Source organism: Stylophora pistillata, chromosome 9 (assembly GCF_964205215.1).
Source record: "Stylophora pistillata chromosome 9, jaStyPist1.2, whole genome shotgun sequence".
NCBI lineage: Eukaryota > Metazoa > Cnidaria > Anthozoa > Scleractinia > Pocilloporidae > Stylophora > Stylophora pistillata.
The window spans coordinates 5506804-5526290 of record NC_142527.1 but is presented as its reverse complement, the minus strand read 5'-3'; the positions used below and the strand labels follow the sequence as shown (position 1 = coordinate 5526290).

The 19487-nt window shown below is 37.5% G+C and overlaps 1 protein-coding gene across 1 annotated transcript; it reads right to left on the bottom strand.

Annotated features, from left to right (window-relative positions):
- Positions 1 to 1127: 1127 nt before the first annotated feature.
- On the bottom strand, positions 1128 to 10552 carry LOC148722906 (zinc metalloproteinase nas-4-like). Its single transcript, XM_088733049.1, has 8 exons — positions 10451 to 10552; positions 9666 to 9815; positions 6617 to 6743; positions 4674 to 4765; positions 3498 to 3581; positions 2327 to 2469; positions 1950 to 2065; positions 1128 to 1233 (listed from the first exon to the last, which is right to left on the bottom strand). Exons 1-7 carry the CDS (start codon positions 10506 to 10508, stop codon positions 1973 to 1975), a joined length of 747 nt encoding a protein of 248 aa, XP_088589175.1. The 5' UTR covers positions 10509 to 10552; the 3' UTR covers positions 1128 to 1233; positions 1950 to 1972.
- Between the last annotated feature and the right edge of the window lie 8935 nt (positions 10553 to 19487).

Here is a 19487-nt window from a genome sequence, read left to right as displayed (position 1 = left end):
GTGGTTTAAATATATGTATTCGCTCTGTGGCGCCTAGCAGTTGTCAAAAACTCCAACTGCGCCAAACAAGGCTGAAATACAGGAAACAGTGGATCTTCTGCTTGACGCTTTTGCTGCTCCGCGGAAGGACCGACAGCCAACCGCACTGTCAGTTAGTGAGATTGCCAATGACTTGAACGACAGACTTCCGCCTGCTCCAAATATTGGTCAAGTCAACACTATGCTCAAACATATGAATCCGAGGAAAGCAGCAGGTGTTGACGGTGTGCCTGCGTGGCTCCTTGAACAGTTTCACGAAGAATTCGCACCAGGTGTACACGATATTATCTGTGCCAGTATAGAACAGTCTAAGTACCCTACCAGCTACAAGCATGCTCTGGTCAGCCTGGTACCCAAGGTTGATAATCCGACAGATATAAACAATGGCTTTAGGCACCTTTCAGTTTTGCCACAAGTCGCCAAAGCGTTGGAGAGGATCCAGCTAAAGCTTAACCTAAAGTACCCTAGTCTTAATGCTTCCCAACACGCTTCTACGGAAGACAGATCTACTATGACTGCGCTTGCCAGCATCACACAAGACTGGTACAACGCTACAGATTCCGGGAATCCATAGAATGGCGTGTATGTGGTCTTTGTAGACTTCCGAAAAGCCTTCGATCTAGTAGATCATGGTGTTCTTTTGAATATATTCAGGGTGTGCAGAATAAATGTCTAAATGTCATAGAACTCCCTAGGGATACTGTTGAGTCACTTGTAACTGGGCGTCAGAAATTGGCGAGGAAATAATTTAAGTATATCCTAGAATCTGAAGCGCATCCTTGTAAACGTTTATCAGACAAGGTTGTGGGTCATGGCCATAACCTAACATCTTGTAAGACGAACCCAATACACATCAGAATACCTGCATCACGCACTATTAGGCACAAACAATCGTTTATTTTTAGAGGTGCTAACCTTAATTTGACATAACTTAATTGTAGATATATTTGTGGTGTTTTGAGTTTTTGAATTTCGAAATTTTTTACTGTAGTATTACCGTAATTCTTATTGCCGAGGGTAATAAATAAAGGTATTATTGCTATTATTACCACCATTTCCCCTAATTCAAACAACATATGCAAGGCAGAGAAGTCTCCAACACCTTTATTCATTTATTCATTCAGTCCATTCTACTAGGCTAGGGTGATCTCTATTTTAATCCAGTGGTTGATTTCCAGTTTGTTTTCAAAGACCCTGCAAGAATAAAAAGTACATCAACACTGACTGAACGAAAAGCCCTCTTTCTTTTGACTGTTTATCCGTAGTTTGTTTGTTTCCTTTTGAAAAATGAAACACGACGCTCCCGTTCTCAGTGCTGAATCTATGAAGTAATGATCCAACAACAGTTTTACACGTATGTAATATAAAAAGACTGTCCGCGAAGCGAAATTTTGTTTTGCAAATCTGATCCTAACTAACTTTATATTCCTCAATTACATTCTTCCTTGCTGGGACTCGCGCTTTCTTTAGTTTTTTCTTTTTCTTTCTTTTTCTATTTTTTAATTCGGAGAAGAGCTTTCTTGAAAATCGGTCATAATCTAACAGAACATTGATTACATGACGTGCTTCCCTTATCGTAAAATTTTGTGTCTTTTTTATGGCTTTCATATCAATCTTTGCGTTGATCTTTGCAAGTACTATTGCAAGTAATTTTAAGGGAATTTCAGATACGATTTGAAGATAAATCTTTATAAGAATGGCCAACTACTTCTCTATTATTGGACGTTCTCATGTAAAAAAAAAAAAGAGTATAATGAGTTCAAAACGAACCGCCATTTGACCACATTTTTTATAACACCACTAGACTCGTTACAATAATATGTCAAAAATCTCAAGATCAACTTTCCATAAAATTGATAACGGTCAAAAGCAATATCTCTACTCTCACTGTTACGATTACGTAGAACTACCTCATCGATTGTCTTTGGCTCCTTTAGCCTCTGCATCTTCTTGGTTTTCTATACATTCTTTTCATCTGTTCTTTGTCAATACGGCTAACTCTCACAGGAGTGCGGCGAAGCCTTACCTACAACAAAATACACAAATATGATCTGTTACACGATCAGCTGTATAAGTAACGTATAACATAGCAAACAAAACTTTCCATTGCGACGGATTGCTTATTTAACTAATTTGAATGTCGCATTTTAATGATGGGTTGCCTTTTTCACATCACTTTAGTTCTAACCTAGCCTCGAGAAGGTCTTTGTAAATAGTTATGTCAGTGTAAGACAGATCCTGATGGGTAAAAAGTTGAAAAGATAAAAATGCAGCTCTGGCAACTTACACCCCGTCGTTTAGGTACAATTGTAGGCCTGCGATTCCTGGAAAAAGCTTTCGGCCCATAGTGCATCACGCTATAATAATCATAGCGAAAACCAAGAGAGTTGATGACGTTACGGCCCAGCTTCCTGAAGTTGTGCTTCGCTCCTAAAAAACAAATAAACGATTAAAAAGAAAACCGCTTGATTAAGAACCCATGACATTTGCCTTTTTTTCCTCTTTAACTGAAGAACAGAATTTTATAACTGAACAGAACAGAACAGAACAGAATTTTATAATAATCCACTGCTCACTACCACGAATTTAAGGAAATATCTAGAGGGTCTCAGCGGGGATAACTGTTAGCGATACGAGGGCAAAAAATTATTTAGCCGTTCGGCGTAAAACTGGTTTATTTTAACCCTTTGTTTTAAATTGAGCTACTCAAAGAAATTTTCTGTGGGCGGTAAAAGCCAGAACCCCATCAAGACTCTCTCTCTAGTTTTGAAAAAAAAAAAATAACTACTCAAAGTTATTTACCGTTAGCCTTAACAGTCACCACCTGATTGAGACTCTCTCTGGTGTATTGAATGCATTTCTAAGATTATTAAAATCATTGGTTCATATCTTCTACTGGTACGAGACCCGCCCTTTGAGGTAGACTCATGATCATCTCAGACAATTGACAACCATTGGATGAGGTTGCCCTTGGAAACGACACCGTCTCCCTTAAATTCTACTTGGAAACGAGACCATCTCTCTTGCCATCTACTGAAGCCTAAGACTTTCGTTTACTTGGCTTATGTGCGGCGATGAAAATCAGTTAACTGTATTTTTATCCTCACCACGAGATTCACACGTGTTATAGATGTTTTCTCACGAATGAGATCACTACCACTCTTTCTTCCTTTTTTCTTTTTCTTTGTCTCTTTTTTTTTTTTTTTAATTCTGGGATGGGAAGAAGGGGGTGAAATCCTCCAAAAAGAGCAGATAACAGGACGGAAACTTTGTTAGGTAGAATTAGCTGCGTGCACACACTGTATAACCAATCGCAATTTAAATGGTTACACCAATGTATAGAAAAATTTACATAATTACATTTTTAAGAGTAAATGAGGGAACCGAACAAAGAAAAAGAAACACAAAACAGGAGAATAAAATTTTTTTAAAAACTGTTATGCACTACTAAGATGTACTTGGCTGGATGTTTTGCCACACTATCCTGACATATCTATCCCGGTCAGGACGAGATTGTTCATGCCAGAGACCCAGAGCGTGACCTAAGATAAAAACAAGATGTAGATTATTTACTTAATAACACTTAAGTATATTAGTCTATTAGTCACAGTGTTGGCTCATTAGGGACCTTAAGAAACCACGACGGCGACGCCAAGGAAGACTTCGATTAAAAAATGAATTTCTTCTCTTAGTTAGAACTTGAAAAATGGCTGCTGGCTGCAGGAGCTTACTGTCTCATACAGCGCCACAGCTCAACTTCAGCATGACGTATAAAGTAGGCGTTGAGTTCCAAATGGAAAATAAAATAATTTGCCGTCGCGTTTCCGGTTCGCAGACGACGCAAATTTTGGCGATTTCGCGTTGCTGTTTTGCATAGGACGGCTAAGAAATGTACAAAGTTTCGAAACGCACGTGCTGGGCTATTGTTCTGCCAATTAGATCTCTTGTTTTTCCACGTCCTCGTTGCCGTCGCCGTCGTGGTTTCTTAAGGTCCCTATTATTAATCGTGACGTGGGAGAAGGGTGAAAGGATGTTTTAAAGGAGGAAGAGGGTGGATTTTTTGCTACTAAAAGATTGTGAAGGGAGGACTTTATAAAATGTAGTGTTTCTTTTATCTAACTCACCCCTGTGTCATGATGTCAGTTTTCTGTACTAAATTTAGCACACTACGCATGAGCAGTAGGACAGTGATTTTACATTCTTACACAGGGACCTCGTGGTCATAGAGAATTTTCCGTAATATGTACATTCAAGACTAGAAGCAATTAAACCATTGTTGCTTTATACTGAGTACGTCTGTGAGTAACATTAATATGACACCCTATCTCCTTATCTCCTTCTTCTGGTAGGAGACTGGCTACACAGGGTGCGCTTTTCTAGAAAGGTATAATCATTCATATTTTATGGCGAGAATGTAGAAAAAATGTCTTTAGGGCTAAGTTATGATAACTGTGACAGGTCTCATAACAACATTGCAAGGTGCAGTGGCTTTACCAAAAATATTCTGTGAATCAAATGATTACTGCAGACAGAATGAAAGGAAAGTCAGAGTGGGTCGCTTATTCAAAATGACACCTCAACGAAAATGAATTGCTGGACTGTTGTGTTTTAAATCGAATTTAAAGCTACGTCACCAATTTCATGAGCTACTATTCCTCTGGTCCAACATCCACGAGCAAGAGTAAGGGCTTGGCGCCTTCCAGTTCTCCCCACAAACGATGAACATCTATTGAAGGAAAATTGAGCTAGTATTGCTATTTATCTTCTAGCCGGCCAAGGCATCCTAATGCGCTCTCTGATTGAGAGAAGGCCGAATATATGAACTTCACATATTCAATGTAAGATATATGAACTTCATATATTCATTGTATCAGAAGGCCGATCGTTACAAACTTATAAAAAAATCAAAAACAAAATCCTTAGCATACGCAAAGAAAGCTCTCTTGGAGGAGCGTCTCTTTTTAATTAGAATTATCTCAGTCTGTTTTTCTCTACCATCTACTCGATAAAAGATTATTCAGTTCATGGAGGATCTTACCGTAATTAATTAAATCATTCGGATTCTTTTGATACGCACATCTTAAAGGTTAAGAGAAAATCAAAATGTTATCCACCAGCCTACGTCGGTCCGTATAGGGAAAAACTGTACCCTTTATCTTGCGTTCCACCCTCGGCTTACGGTTAGGCCCTATAGATTGTTCTCGCATAATTTTGGCAAATTTGTAAAAACGAGCATGATTTTTGCTTTTGTCATATGCAGCTATAGCATATTTTCATTTTTTTCGAAGGGAACACTACCAGCGTCATGACTTGCTTGGTCTTTAAGATTGAATATTTCCAACTCCGTGCCATGGTTCAGTCTGATTTGGCTTTTTTAATGTCTAGGGGGAAGGAGGTTAGAAAAATTATGAGTCGTTCGTCGTCAGAAGGACTTTCATGGGAAACCAGAAGTGAAGATTGCGTCGGTCCCAATTCCCGCTTTCACAGTTGACAAAATGGCCTCCAAGCTAAGAGAAACGAGACGGTAACATCGAACATTTTGACAAAGCTATAGTCGCTGCTCTTAGTCAGGAATAGTGTCCAGGGGTTAATTTTTTTTTTTTATCAGAGCAAGTATGCAACTCAAATAAGGAAGGCGGCATCATAATGTTTTACCAACAATAAATACATAATATAGACTTGTGATGTGTCTATATTGTTTGAAAAATGTACTTAGGGAGAAGGTGGTCAAATAATCGAGCACGATTTTGAGCATAATTTTTAAATAAAGAAAGAAAAAGGAAAGGAAAAAACCAGCAAGGCTAGAAACATGATATGCTACTTTTCGAGGCACAATCTAGAAGATCCTACTTCACTGACAGCCTCGTACTGCATCCTATACCTCGGCCACATTTTTTTCCAAGTACGGCTGGTGAATATCATATAATTATCTCCTCAATATATTTTCCCCCGGGTGGTAAGCATAGTTAAGAGGTGATGTTAAAGCCAAGAAGCCAAGATGGAAGTTAATATTGATTTGTAACGACTTTCGCTGATTTTAATAATGATACAGTTTAAAATCCCTTTACCGTTTCAGTTTTGTAATGTTAGCGATCTCCTGTTGCATTTCAATTCATTTTACTGAGTTCAACGATATTTTTCAGTTATGCCTGAGTAAGACTCAGACTCGCGATACCTTCCCCGCCGGTGAAAATTACTGACTAAAACGAGAATGTAACTCTTTTTAGGAAAGTTAACCCCTATGGTCATCAACGACTAATTTTTGATTTTTCAGTATTGTTACTAAGCAATAAAAGGCAATTAATATTCGAATATTAATTAAACACTGATACGCTTCTTCTCCCCGATCTGCCTCTGATTTTCTGCTTTGTTTCTTACATAAGAACCTTTGATACTAACTCCTTTAATCTTTACTTATCGCCAATACAAGATCGTTTCATTAAAAGACGATAAATAAATAAGATTTCTTTTTTGATGTGCTCTTGACAGAAACCTAGATAATCATTTTTAACGGGTGACTTACCAAATTACCTCTTTTTTAACAGACTATCAATAAAAAGCACTCTTAAAGACTCACCCTCTACCAGGTACAAAGTAGACATAGGCACGTTCACCTCTCCTCCTTCCCCTGAATCTAATACATGACTTCTTCCTCCACTCCCACATTCCCCGCCGTATAGCCCTCCAGGCTCTACGATTCCGGCCTTTGAAAAGTAAATGAAAATTATGAGGATAATGATACAAATCATCAAATGTTGAACTTGTTGCTCAAAAAAAGGGCGTGACTGAAGATGGCGACACAATTTTAGCATTGCCGTAATTTGCACTCTCGAGTAATATTCTCTTTTTTTTCCTGATTGGTTTTCACAATGCGTCCTTAATGTAGGGTCATCCTTATGCCATATAGAAAGTCAGTTTAAGACTGGCCCCTCCGAGAACAGTCCATTTCCTTCCCTTGAATCTCAATGCATCGGGAATCATTGAGTTTTGAAGGAAATAAAATGATCTGTTTCCCTCAGGACCAGTAGTTCAGTTTTAATGAATAGCGATGAGGAATATCACAGCCTTAAAAAAGCTAATGATAACCATGACTATAACAATAACAGTGGTAAATAATAATGATAATGGTTATGGGTTATTATCAGGAGTAACAGTAAAATATGTGCAATAGTTTTCACAATTAAGCGATAAGAACTGTGATTTTTTAGAGCTTAATGCATACGCTTACTTACCAGGGTCTCGAGTAACAATTTGCGTGGGTAACCTCAAACTTTGGTATACACGCTATGCAAAACGAGCATTCTTCTGTAGGGATTGGTAACGAGTTTTGTTCCAAAACGAGGTCGGTCAGCCATCCCCATTTCGTTGTACGCTTTTTTAGAAAGGATTTTCTCGAAATCCTTTTTTTTTTTTTGCATTTGTAAATGCCTACACACTGCTGTGTTCCTAATTTTACCTTTAAGGGCCATCGCAATTCAGATGGGGAAAAAGTTTCATTCTTTAACTTCCCGAAGAATGCAGTTTTGCGAAAGAAATGGATCCATGCGATTCGAAGAGATCCCGGAAAAAATTTTGAACTAACTCGTCGGACTAAAGTGTGCTCTCGTCATTTCAAGAAAAATGACATAAAAAAATCATTGAATGGTATTATAACACTGAAGCCTGGTAGCATCCCATCAAAATTCTCGTGGCATATGGCATCGCCAAAGAAAAGAAAATCGCCTACGAAACGCCAAACAGTAACAACAGAAGAATAACTTATAGAAGCACAAGCAGAGAATGCTAAACTTAAAAAAAATATATATATGCACTTGAATCTCAATTTCAGGATCTTCGACTGAAGTTAGAACGATTAGCCAAAGCAAACAAGTTACTAATGGCTGAGCTCGACTCAGAACGACAAGAATCACTTCAGACTTTGTTCAGTTGATAATGAAATAGGGAAAGATGAATTACAAAAAGAGTGTACGCTTCTCCAGGACAAACTCCATCACACAGAGCAAGAGATATTCACCCTAGATAACTTAAAATCTGATGAAAATATTGCGTTTTATACTGGTTTTCCTAATTATCGTACATTTTTAGCAATATTCAAGTATATGAATTAATACAAGAGATGAAGAAGAAAATGTGAGATATCACACTTTGGAAAAGAATGATGTGGAAGCAGATTTTTATCAAAGTCAGGTTAATGAGGACAACATTAAAGATCAGGATGACGAAACCCCAAAGAGAAAATGTGGCAGACCAAGGAGATTGACAGTAATTGATGAATTTTTCCTTGTAATGTGTAGGCTAAGAAGAGGATTTGCTGAGCACCACATAGCCCACTTATTTGGAGTTTCTCGGGCCACTGTCAGTAGATTGTTTACAACCTACATAAACTACATGTTTTTGAAGTTTGGTCAAGTGAATATTTGGCACTGGGAAGCGTAGAATTGCTCATATTTCAGTCTAAAACAGTTACCAATAACTCACATCTCTCTAAAACTTCGGTATAGTTACACTTGTGCAAGGCTGACCGACCTCGTTTTGGTTCAAACTCGTTACCAATCCCTACAGAAGAATGCTCGTTTTGCATAGCGTGTATATTTGATATATTAAAGCTCACACAGCAACCAAGTGGACAATCAGACCTAGTTGATTTGCCAAGCTTCAAAACAAAGGCACTGGTGGTAGCGGCGATTAGCGGTGATAATTTTAGAATTATCCCACCCAATTGTATGATAAATTAGGCATATGTGCTCTGCTAAAGCTAACTTTTCCTTTTTCGCAAAATAAACGCGTGCCAAACTTACGTTTGGTCTGTCAGATATAATCGTGATCACACGATCATTGCACGTAATAGAAGATCGATATAGTGTCGGTTCCTTGTTCTTTCGTAATCGGTATTCCCAACAATTGTAATTTCCCCGGTCACATTCATTAATTTTTTATACCTGAGTAGCATCAAACTACATCTTTAGCATATTTCCTAGCTCCAACTTTGAGCTAACCGCCTCCCGGTTAGCTCAATGGATAAAGCGCTGGACTGTTGTGCGGGAGGTCGAGGGTCGAGGGTCGAGGATCGAGGGTCAAGGGTCGAGGGTCGAGGGTCGAGGGTTCGAGCCCCGGCCGGACCAACACTCAGGGTCTTAAAATAATTGAGAAGAATTTGCTACCTTTCTATAACATCAAGAAATGGTTAGATATTCTAGTCTTCTCGGATAGGGACGAATAAATGGATGTCCCGTCTCCCGCAGGGTTGGGGTAGGAGACGTTAATTTCCCACACACGAAATTACCGTGTGATGGATGTCCTCCCCTGGGGTGGGATGGGTGGGAGGGTGGACTAGCACGAATGGTTCCTATGTTCCTTTCTAGTCCTTCCCCACTGCAAAACTTAATGCAGTGAAAATGGACTAAACTGAATTAAATTAAATTAACTATCGCAGTTCGGCAGATGAATCATGGAATCTTCATGTTTTATTTGATAATAAAGCAAAATGTTTTCAACGATAACGTCATCAAAACGTCTATCCTCCCATAGATCATAAGTAAGAACCAAATAAAATGCGTTTATAATCACTTGTCTTTTAAAGCAATTTGTTCACGGAACTGTTCGTAACAAATTCATTTTGAACTTACGTAATGAGGGATGAACAGACATAACCATAACACCACCAGGCCACCGTCGACCGATATTTGCAGCTCTTCCAAAGCCACCCATCCTAATTGCAGCCGCTTGTCTACGTTCTAAGACCACGTCTCCTTCGAATAACTTTGGATTTTCTAGCTCTGCAATTTTAGGGAGCCAAAGAAAATAAAGAAAATAATAATAACATTTCTTTCTAACAGCCGCGTTCAGAATGTGAATATTAATATAAAAATATTACGTAATGTCCTGTGACTTCTGGGAGTGTCACTCTCCAATCACGTTTATCTCAGTAATGCCTTAGTTTTTATTGCGAAGATTTTAAATGACTTTTTTCTTTGGTTCAGTAGACGGTTTCATGACTAGAGAATTGTTTGAATTGCACAATGACAATGCGAAAAAGTCATAGAAATTTGCTCAATCGAATATTGCAAAGTTCTATTAAAGGAAAGTAAGCTGACATAATGATCCAATGTGTTAATAAAAGATTTCAGTTCATCAGGAACGAATGATAATACCGAAAAATGGCGATGCCTTTAGCTCCTAAACCTCGCTTGTTCGTACAAAAATGAACTGAGTTCGTAAGTTCGGAAGATAGACCCAAATGCCCATTTAATCCCTTTAAAAGGTAATTCCGGGTACCCAAATTACAACCTTTCCAAGGTAAGTTTACAAAACTTTGTATTAAATGCGAACTGATAAAGATTCCTTGCACTGGCATTGACGACGAAATCAAAAGCACAATGTTAAGAAAAATGCTAGATCCGATTACGCTCACCTTTGAGACCTTGGACGATTGCGACCGCGCACAGAACAAGAAGGAATAACCACTTCATGATGCTTCTTCGTGAAACCCGATATGGGCTATGAAGAACAGCCAAACGTGCGCACATTTATTACAAATTTTGTGAAATCACGTGCTTAGATCTTCCACTCTTTTTTGAAGTACCTTAAAGTACTTTGTGGACTAGTATGATAGCGGAGGGACACATATGCTCCAGATGACAGGCCTCACTGAAGTAGCGTGGATTTTTTTTCGCTAATGGAGTTGACGTATCTAAAAACTTTTCAAGTGTTTGTTGCGTTATTGCCGTGTGTTCACCTGGATCAAAACTTGGGTCGAAGCAACTACTTACCCACGCAAACACGAGTATGCACTTGAATCAAATCATCTGAAAAAAAAAAAAAAACGGAGGAGTGTGCGTCTGCCGAACACAATAGAGTTTTCTCGCTGATGTCTGACTTTTGGCAGTTGTCTCTGAATCATTTTGAATTCATTTAAAGTTGTTAAGAATAATCACGTGGATTTAAATGCGTGGTTGTGAGAGTGAATGGAAGGCGGTGGGTAGTTTCCTTATGTGATTTTCGTAGTGCTGGCGTCGATCCATTAGTTGGGCTTTGTGGTGGCCCGATTGAACGACAGAAACAGGATAGCTTCGTTTCTCGATAAAGCTGGCACATTGCCTAGGATTTGTCGAATAAATCAGAGTCATCACTACATAAACGACGAAGTCTAAGAAACTGAGAAAAAGGAATGGAATTCTTGGCATGTGATGGATGCAATGAGAAATACAATAATAAATTATATAAATCTGTAGGTTTGTAATACGCACTAGTACATACGCAGATGTCTTTATGTAATTGAAACGTTGATGTCTAAAAAAGGGACAAAGAATTGTCCTAAGTGCACCTCCTTCAATCGATAAACAAACTCGTGTATTCAAAATTAAAAAGTGTCAATGCTGTCGATCCCCGTCTCAATGTTACTCGAAACTCTCCACCTCTTCAAGAACCAATCAGATAGCAACATTCTTCGCCGCGCCCTCTTGGTTAAAAGTCCATCCTATGAATAATTCAATTAAAAATGTCATGGGAAGAAAAGCGGCAGATGGCATAGAGTTTGGCGGATGTCTTAATAACAGTTTGCGCCTAGATTTCTCCCGCGAGCTCGCTATTGGATACTATCTCATTTGTCAATTTTTCTCACTTTTCGTAGAAGCACGTCGCATGTTAGAGAACTTTTCTATTAGATTATTTACAAACCCAGTACACAGAAAAAAGCGACTAGTACATTAAATAAATAGAACACTCTCGGAAACGCTGGAGAGAAATACTAAAGTGAAAGAAAATTTCCTCGGTCACATGCCTCAGGCAAAACTACATCATAATGTAAAATTTCCATAAGTTACAGGTAGACTAATCCTTCACTGGTCGCTATACTGAAATTTGATCCTTGATAAAAGGGCTAAGTGAGCTCAATTCTATAATATCCTCCATTTTGGAGTTGCTTGACTCTACCCAATTCCAGAATTCCCCTTTGCAGTCATACGCGGTAATCCAGAATTCTATCTGTTGGATAAGATGAAGAAATTCTCCATTTTATTTTCGTGGGGGATGTAAGCGGGAAAATGCATAACGTAAATGAAGTTGCTGGATAAATCCCTATATAGTTATTACTTACTTTATACTCGTCGAAGAGCGTTATCCGCCCTTTTAAACAACTGGGCCCTAAATTATACGTGTTCTAAAACAAACTGCTTTGATTTTAGAGTTTCTTGAGAAGAAAAAAAGCCAGTCACCAAATTTCGTTTCTAGCTAACTATTTTATTTCATTCAATTCTATACTCTGCATGAGTCCACTGGTTGACAGGTACTCAGTTCCGAGACCCTGAAAAGGTAAACGGAAAGTAAAAATCTATCAAGTCTATCACATCGCTAAAGTAATATAAACACAATTAATCGGAGATTTCTTGACTCTTTTTTTCTCGTAGCTTTTCTTTGGTACTCTTTGCTTCTGAAATTTTCCATGGAGGATGTATTTAATCTCTCACCTTCAGCAACCCCAGCAGTTATACATGCGATTCATCTGAACTCCATCTAAATAACTAATACCAATCCGTTGGGTAATTTGACCCCATTAGCTTGTTAAATCGAACACACGGTTATCGGTTGAATAATTCCACAGAAATCAAGTTTAATCAATCAGAATGTTTATTGGAAGAAGCCGCGAATTAAATATTACGGGAAAACGGGATGACAAAATAGAGGTTGTAGTTGTGTGGTTCGAACTGAAGGGAAACGACTGAAAAGACTAGACGCTTAGCTGCGTGAACTCGGGCTTTCAATATCGCACATCTGGAGTTATCCTTAGGGGACTGCCATACTGCCATTGTTACTTTCACGCAATTTTGTCTTTGCCGGTCATGAATAAATCTACTTGTGTTTCTTTTTGTCTGCTGGAGTGTAATAAATGTTGTTATGGTAGTAGATAACAATCAAAATAATATATTACCATATAGCAGTAGGTTCCTAAAGATTCCAAAGGTTGAAATTCAAGGACTTTTCTATGACTTTGAAGACAAAGTTTTAGAAAATTGAAGGATCACTTTTGGAAAGGTTTGCATAAGCAATTTTAAAATTATTTAATATTATTTCTCAGCTTTTCCATGAAAGTACTGTAATTTTCAACTTGAAACTTGCTTAAGAAAAAGCACTGCAGAACTCAAGCCCTAATCCTAAAATTCAAGTACTTTTAAGGCCTTGAATTTTTTATTTTTAAAATCCGGCATCTTCAAAGACTTTCAAGGCTTTTACAAACCGTGAGTAGGTAATTTATTTTCCTTTAACTGGAAGGAGAAGGGAATTTTTCATCTATTATTGGTACCGAATCATAGTTTGTTGCCAAATGATCACCTAGTGGGAGTTCTCAGAAATCAGTAGATTGAAGCAATATTATTGTTCAGTAGTTCGTATTGTTTTTAATAGAAAAATCTCTGAATATTGAATATTGTTGATGGCTGCAACAAGAGAAGCAGTGCTATTTACAGTTTTAGTATATTCAATTAGAGGCATTTGACTTTCATTTAATACCAAAAGGAAATACAGATATTTTGACCTTTTTGTGGGTTTAAAAATATATGTCATACAAAAAACTGAAAACCACATCAAAAACCCTGTGAATTCACTATTATTTCTTACAAGATTTTCGAGAATTGATTTGCCGTCAACTGAATCAGAAAATATTCCTTCACTGTAATCACTTTTAAGATCTAAACTTACTTCAGTTCCAGAAATATCAACAGTTTTTGGCAAATCATCTGATGGTAAATAATCGTTTAAAGATGAACCTTCATATAATCTTTTGCCATACTGAATAACATTAGATAAGGTGTTTGAATTCCAATAACTACATGACTTTATTCCAGAGTAGCAGAGTGAATAGACAGCCACAACACAACTCACATTGAACTTACTGGTTTCACAGGCATGACTTTGAAAAACGGTACTATTTTAAACTTTTATTAATTTTAACCTCTTTCAACTCAAATATATTATTGTTATGTATGCTCTGAAAATAATGTACTTAGCTATTCAGTGATGATGCTTCAAGCAGCACACATGTACCTTGAGGATGGCCTCTACAATAAATATCCCTTGCACGAGAATGGAATAGTTTCAAGTCCACATTACCTTTACAATAGAAAGCAACTGCAGTACATCCTACTTGTCAAGACAAAATTGTTGAAATTTTCGGATATAAGTGATTGAAAGGCTCTTCAGTCTTGAACGCATTTAAAAGTGTGGGTAATTCTGCCTGCATTAAAAATGATTGTCTGGTTAACTGAGACAAACTTGAATACAACTGATTTCCAATATCCATCATTAACACGAGAACATTAGCAGAATTGTTCCTTGTTTGTTATTGCAAATCAAAGAGCATAAACCCATTCCAACACATCGTTGTCCTGAATTTTGTCCAAATACCAACTCATGAGCTTGGCTATATGTTACCATTATTGTTTTGCTAGGGTCAATGAACATTGGAGTAGGTTCAGGGTTTTTCTCTATAGTCTGAACTCAGTTGAAATTTACAATATGAATAAAGGCTGGTAGTTTCCAAAGAAACTGTTTGGGGCTGCGTCGGTGGGGGTAACGAAATAATTTGAATATATCAACAAAGTTGAAATGGTAAATTGGCCACCGTTACGATTATAAAAGCTGACGTTTCCAGCGTTAGCCCTTCGTCGAAAGTTGGCGTTCATGTTTTTGGATAACCCTCTGAATATCGGGGAGGATAGGATTGTAGTCGAGGACTAACGGAAATAACGGAGGGTTATCCAAAACGTGCTCATCTCTTAAGATCGTCAACCGAGTTATCGGAAATTTTTCCATCAAAATCGATTTTTCCAGCATATCGCCATTCCAAAAAACCTCAAAGACATTTTGGCGCCTTCTAGATTTTGTGTGGATAGGAAATTTAGTCAGGCAGAGAAGGAAACGGGAGGGTGTTTTAAATGCTCCTCTAGATGCGACCTTTGCAGCAATTTTTTAATTCAAGACTCCAAATTTAATAAGTTTTTCCACAGGCCGAACTTATAAGATTTGCCAAAACTTGTCTTGCTCTTCCAGAAATGTTGTTTACTTGGCCTCGTGTAACAAGGTTCTACTTTCACTGAATTCAAGGTACGTTTTCGCAATCACAAGTCGGCTATGCGAAGAAACAAAAATACGTGCGAGCTTGCAGTCCATTTCAATTGTATCAAGCACGAGATTTACGAAATTAATTTTATTGTTATTAAGAAAATTACCAGCCAAGGGGACGCAGATTATATTGATAGATTATTACTTACGAGAGAGGCCTACTGGACCGCACAACTTTGTACACTTAGTCCCCATGGACTTAACAAAAGATGCGAATTCAGATCCAAAAATCGCGTCCGCTATAATACGTAATTAGGGCTTCATTTACACGATACAATTGAATTCTTCGCAACCAATCGTGGTTATTTCGCCCTTAGCACATTCTTGCCTTTTACTCATCATTATATCTTATTATTTAGGTATGTAGTGCATTACGTAATATTATTTATATTTCTTACGTTTAGTATAAATTCAGGTTATTCTGTAAACCTACTAGGACTTTTAGTTTTTAGTATTTATGTAAATACGTTCCACCTGAAGAAGGCCGAAGGCCGAAACGTCGCCTCATTAAAGCTGGAACAGTGAAGTTTGCTTCATGTTTCATCGTTTTACACTTACTTAAAATTTACCTTGAAGCACTGTATCCTCCTTGGATCCTTCTACTGGGAACTCATCGATTGGTGTACCTTTTTATTCTGTATATATATATAGGAAAAATATTGTAGTACACGAGGACGGACAACTTCGAGCTAAGAAAGCCTAAGAAAGCGCCAAGAATTTCGAATTGGGCGGGCATCAGAGGTCCCAGTCTCAGCGTTGATTGGGAATTCTAGTACAATTCTCACCTTTCAAGTCAACGCTGGTTCCTTAACATTTTTAGTGGATTCGACAATTTTTCCATTGCTTTTTATTGTGATAATTTTTCGCGTAGTAATTACTGTGTTTGTTTATATGTGTCATCACGCCCTATATAAATCTATTTAAGGAATTTGTAAGTCATTGTATTACAACTGATGAAGGTCTCGGACCGAAACGTTTTTATTTAACTTTCTTAGACTTTATTTGAGTATATGTCTTTCTTAGCTCGAAGTTGTCCGTCCTCGTGTACTACAATATTATATATACATATGATGCACGATCCTCGCAGTAGATAGCGCTATTTAAGCAATAGCGAAAATCAGACCTGAAAAAAATCAGGCCTGTACGGGATTCGAACCACTGACCTCTGCGATACTAGTGCAGCGCTCTACCAATTGAGCTAACAAGCCAACTGGGAGCAGGCCGTATATATTATATATATATATATATATATATATATTATAAATATTATATATATATATAACTGCATAAAAAGGTGTATATATATATATATAACTGCAGACAGTACTTTTTTTTTTTTTTTTAAATTTTTTTTAAATCAATGTTTTATTTACAAAGCTAGTTGATTACTTACAATGATTGATTATAATAATAATAACTGCAGACAGTACTGTTTCGGCCTTCTGGGCCTCATCAGTGCAGTGCTGATGCTAGGATGGGGTGGAGAACCGATATGGATCCCCGAACGATCCCACACTTGTGGTATCATCTAAGCCATGCCAGAGTGCTCAAACTAGAAGAGCCTAGTGAGCTATGCACAGTGCTAACGGCACAATGCTATATATATATATATATATATATATATATATATGTATATATATATATATATGTATATATATATATATATATATATATATATATAAAGTGTGACTTGATTTTCGTAGAACAGTGCTCAATACATAGAAGTAGAGCGAAGTATATATTGTGGGAGGAAAAAGACAAGTAAACTACAAGTTCATCCCTACAAGCCTGTTTCGTGGTCGCCCACTCATCAGGGGATTTATGGGCGACCACGAAACAGGCTTGTAGGGATGAACTTGTAGTTTACTTGTCTTTTTCCTCCCACAATATATATATATATATAAGTGACGTCATACCTAAAGACAATAGTTTTATGCGCTCTTGTCTACACAAGTGCAGCTCAGGATCATGAATAATAAAGCAATTACAGGATTCGGTTTTCGCATGATAGAGATAATTATCAAGGCCTTAGTTTAGTAACACAAACTTTGGCCTTGACAATTATCGCTATCATGCGAAAACCGAATCCAATAATTGTTAGATATTTGTATGGATCAGTTAAAAAAAAATGGAAAGCTCAAAACAAAAAGGAAGCGTATGTCTTTCTGTCAAGCAGTAAACACAAATTGCTATTGGTTAGCGGTGCCAACATGGCTGCCACGAGGATTTTAGCTCCTCTTCTTCGGTTACTATATGACATGTAATAGTTTCCCTTGTGAGTTTATGTTGTAACTTAGGACATGTGATTTTATCTTAACAAATAAAGATTATGTTATGTTATGTTGTGTTATGTTACTTACAAGTTAAGGTTTTCAAAGTACATCGATGTGCGTTTAGGGGAAATATATTTGAATGAGTTCTTCACGTACTTGTTTTTTTTTTTTCTCTATAACCAATAATTGAACTTATAGCAATGCAACATAGTTTCCAAAAGAGATCTTACATCAACTCTCTTGGGGTTGGTTACGACTATTCTACCTAGACGCGACGAGGTACGTTAGCTACACTCTTACTTTTGACCTATTTAAAAGTCGATGGAAGAATGAAAAGCTTTCTGACAAAAAAGATAAAGCTCCTAACTGAAAGGGAATGAAATTCATTTCAAAGCTGGTTAATGTAAAATGTGCGGATACAGACAGCTAAGCTTATCTTGGGCTTTCAGTGTGCTCAAATATCAGGTTAGCATTGGCCAATGGAATGGTATTAGTTATTTAGATGGAGTTCAGATAAATCGCATGTATAACCGCTGGGGGCGCTGAGGGTGAGAGATTAAATGCATCCTTCACGCAGAATTTCAGAAGCAAAGGGTAGCAAAGAAAAGCCACGTGAGAAAATGAGTCAAGAAATTTCTGATTAATTTTGTTTATATTATTTTAGCGATGTGATACAGACTTGATAGATTTTTGTATTTCGTTTATCTTTTTCAGTGTCTCGGAACTGAGTACCTGTCAACCAGTGGACTCATGCAGAGTAAAAGTTGAATGGAATAAAATGGTTAAAAATGAAATTTGGTGACTGCCTTTTTTTCTTCTTTGTAAACCTAAACAGCCCAGTCAAGCTCAAGAAACTCTAAAATGAAAGCGATTTGTTTTAGAACACGTACAATTCAGGGCCCATTTGTTTAAAAGGGCGGATAACGCTCTTCGACGAGTATAAGATAAGTAATAACTATATAGGGATTTATCCAGCAACTTCATTTGCGTTATGCATCTCCCGATTACATCCCCCATAAAAAGAAATCGAAAATGTTCGTCTTATCCAACGGATAGAATTCTGCATCATCGCGTATGACTGCAAGGTGCAACTCCGTCTGGAATTGGTTAGAGTCATGCGATTCCAAAATGGAGGATATTATAGAATTGAGCATACTTAGCCCTTTTATCTAGGATCAAATTTCGGTATAGCGACCCACGAACGATTAGTCTACCTGCAAACGATGTGAAACGTTCTTTTGAGCGACTTATGGAAATTTTACATAATGGTGTAGTTTCGCCTGAGGCATATGACCAAGGAAATTTTCTTTCACTTTAGTATTTCTCTCCAGCGTTTCCGATAGTGTTGAGACGGTGATCGACAGCATTGACACTTTTTATTTATTAATACACGAATTTGTCTATCAATTTAAGGAAATGCACTTAAGACAATTCTTTGTCTTTTCTTAGATATCAAAGTTTCAATTATATAAAGGCAACGGCTTATGCACTAGTGTATATTACAAACCTACAGATTTACATAGCTTATTGTTGTATTTGTCATTGCATCTATCACATGCCAAGAATTCAATTCCCTTTTCTCAGTTTCTTAGACCTCTACGTTTATTTAGTTTCTGATTTTTCCGACAAATCGGAGGCAATGTGTCAGTTTTATTGAGAAACGTGGCAATCCTGTTTCTGTCGTTCAAGCGGGCCACCACAGCACCCAACTAATCGAACATGGCATAAGGAAAATACCGGCCGCCTTTCGTTCACTCTCACAACCACGCAGTTAAATCCATATTATTATTCTTAAAAAGCTTTAAATGACTTTAAAATGATTCTGAGACAACTGCCAAAAGTCAAACATCGGCGACAAAACTCTATTGTGTTCGGCAGACGCACACCCCATCGTTTTTACTCTTCAAATGATTTGATTCAAGTGCATACTCGTGTTTGTTTGGGTAAGTAGTTGCTTCCAAGTTTTTATCCAGATGAACACACAGCAATAACGCAACAAACACTTGAAAATTTATGAGATACGTCAACTCCATTATCAAAAAAATCCACGCGTAACATAAA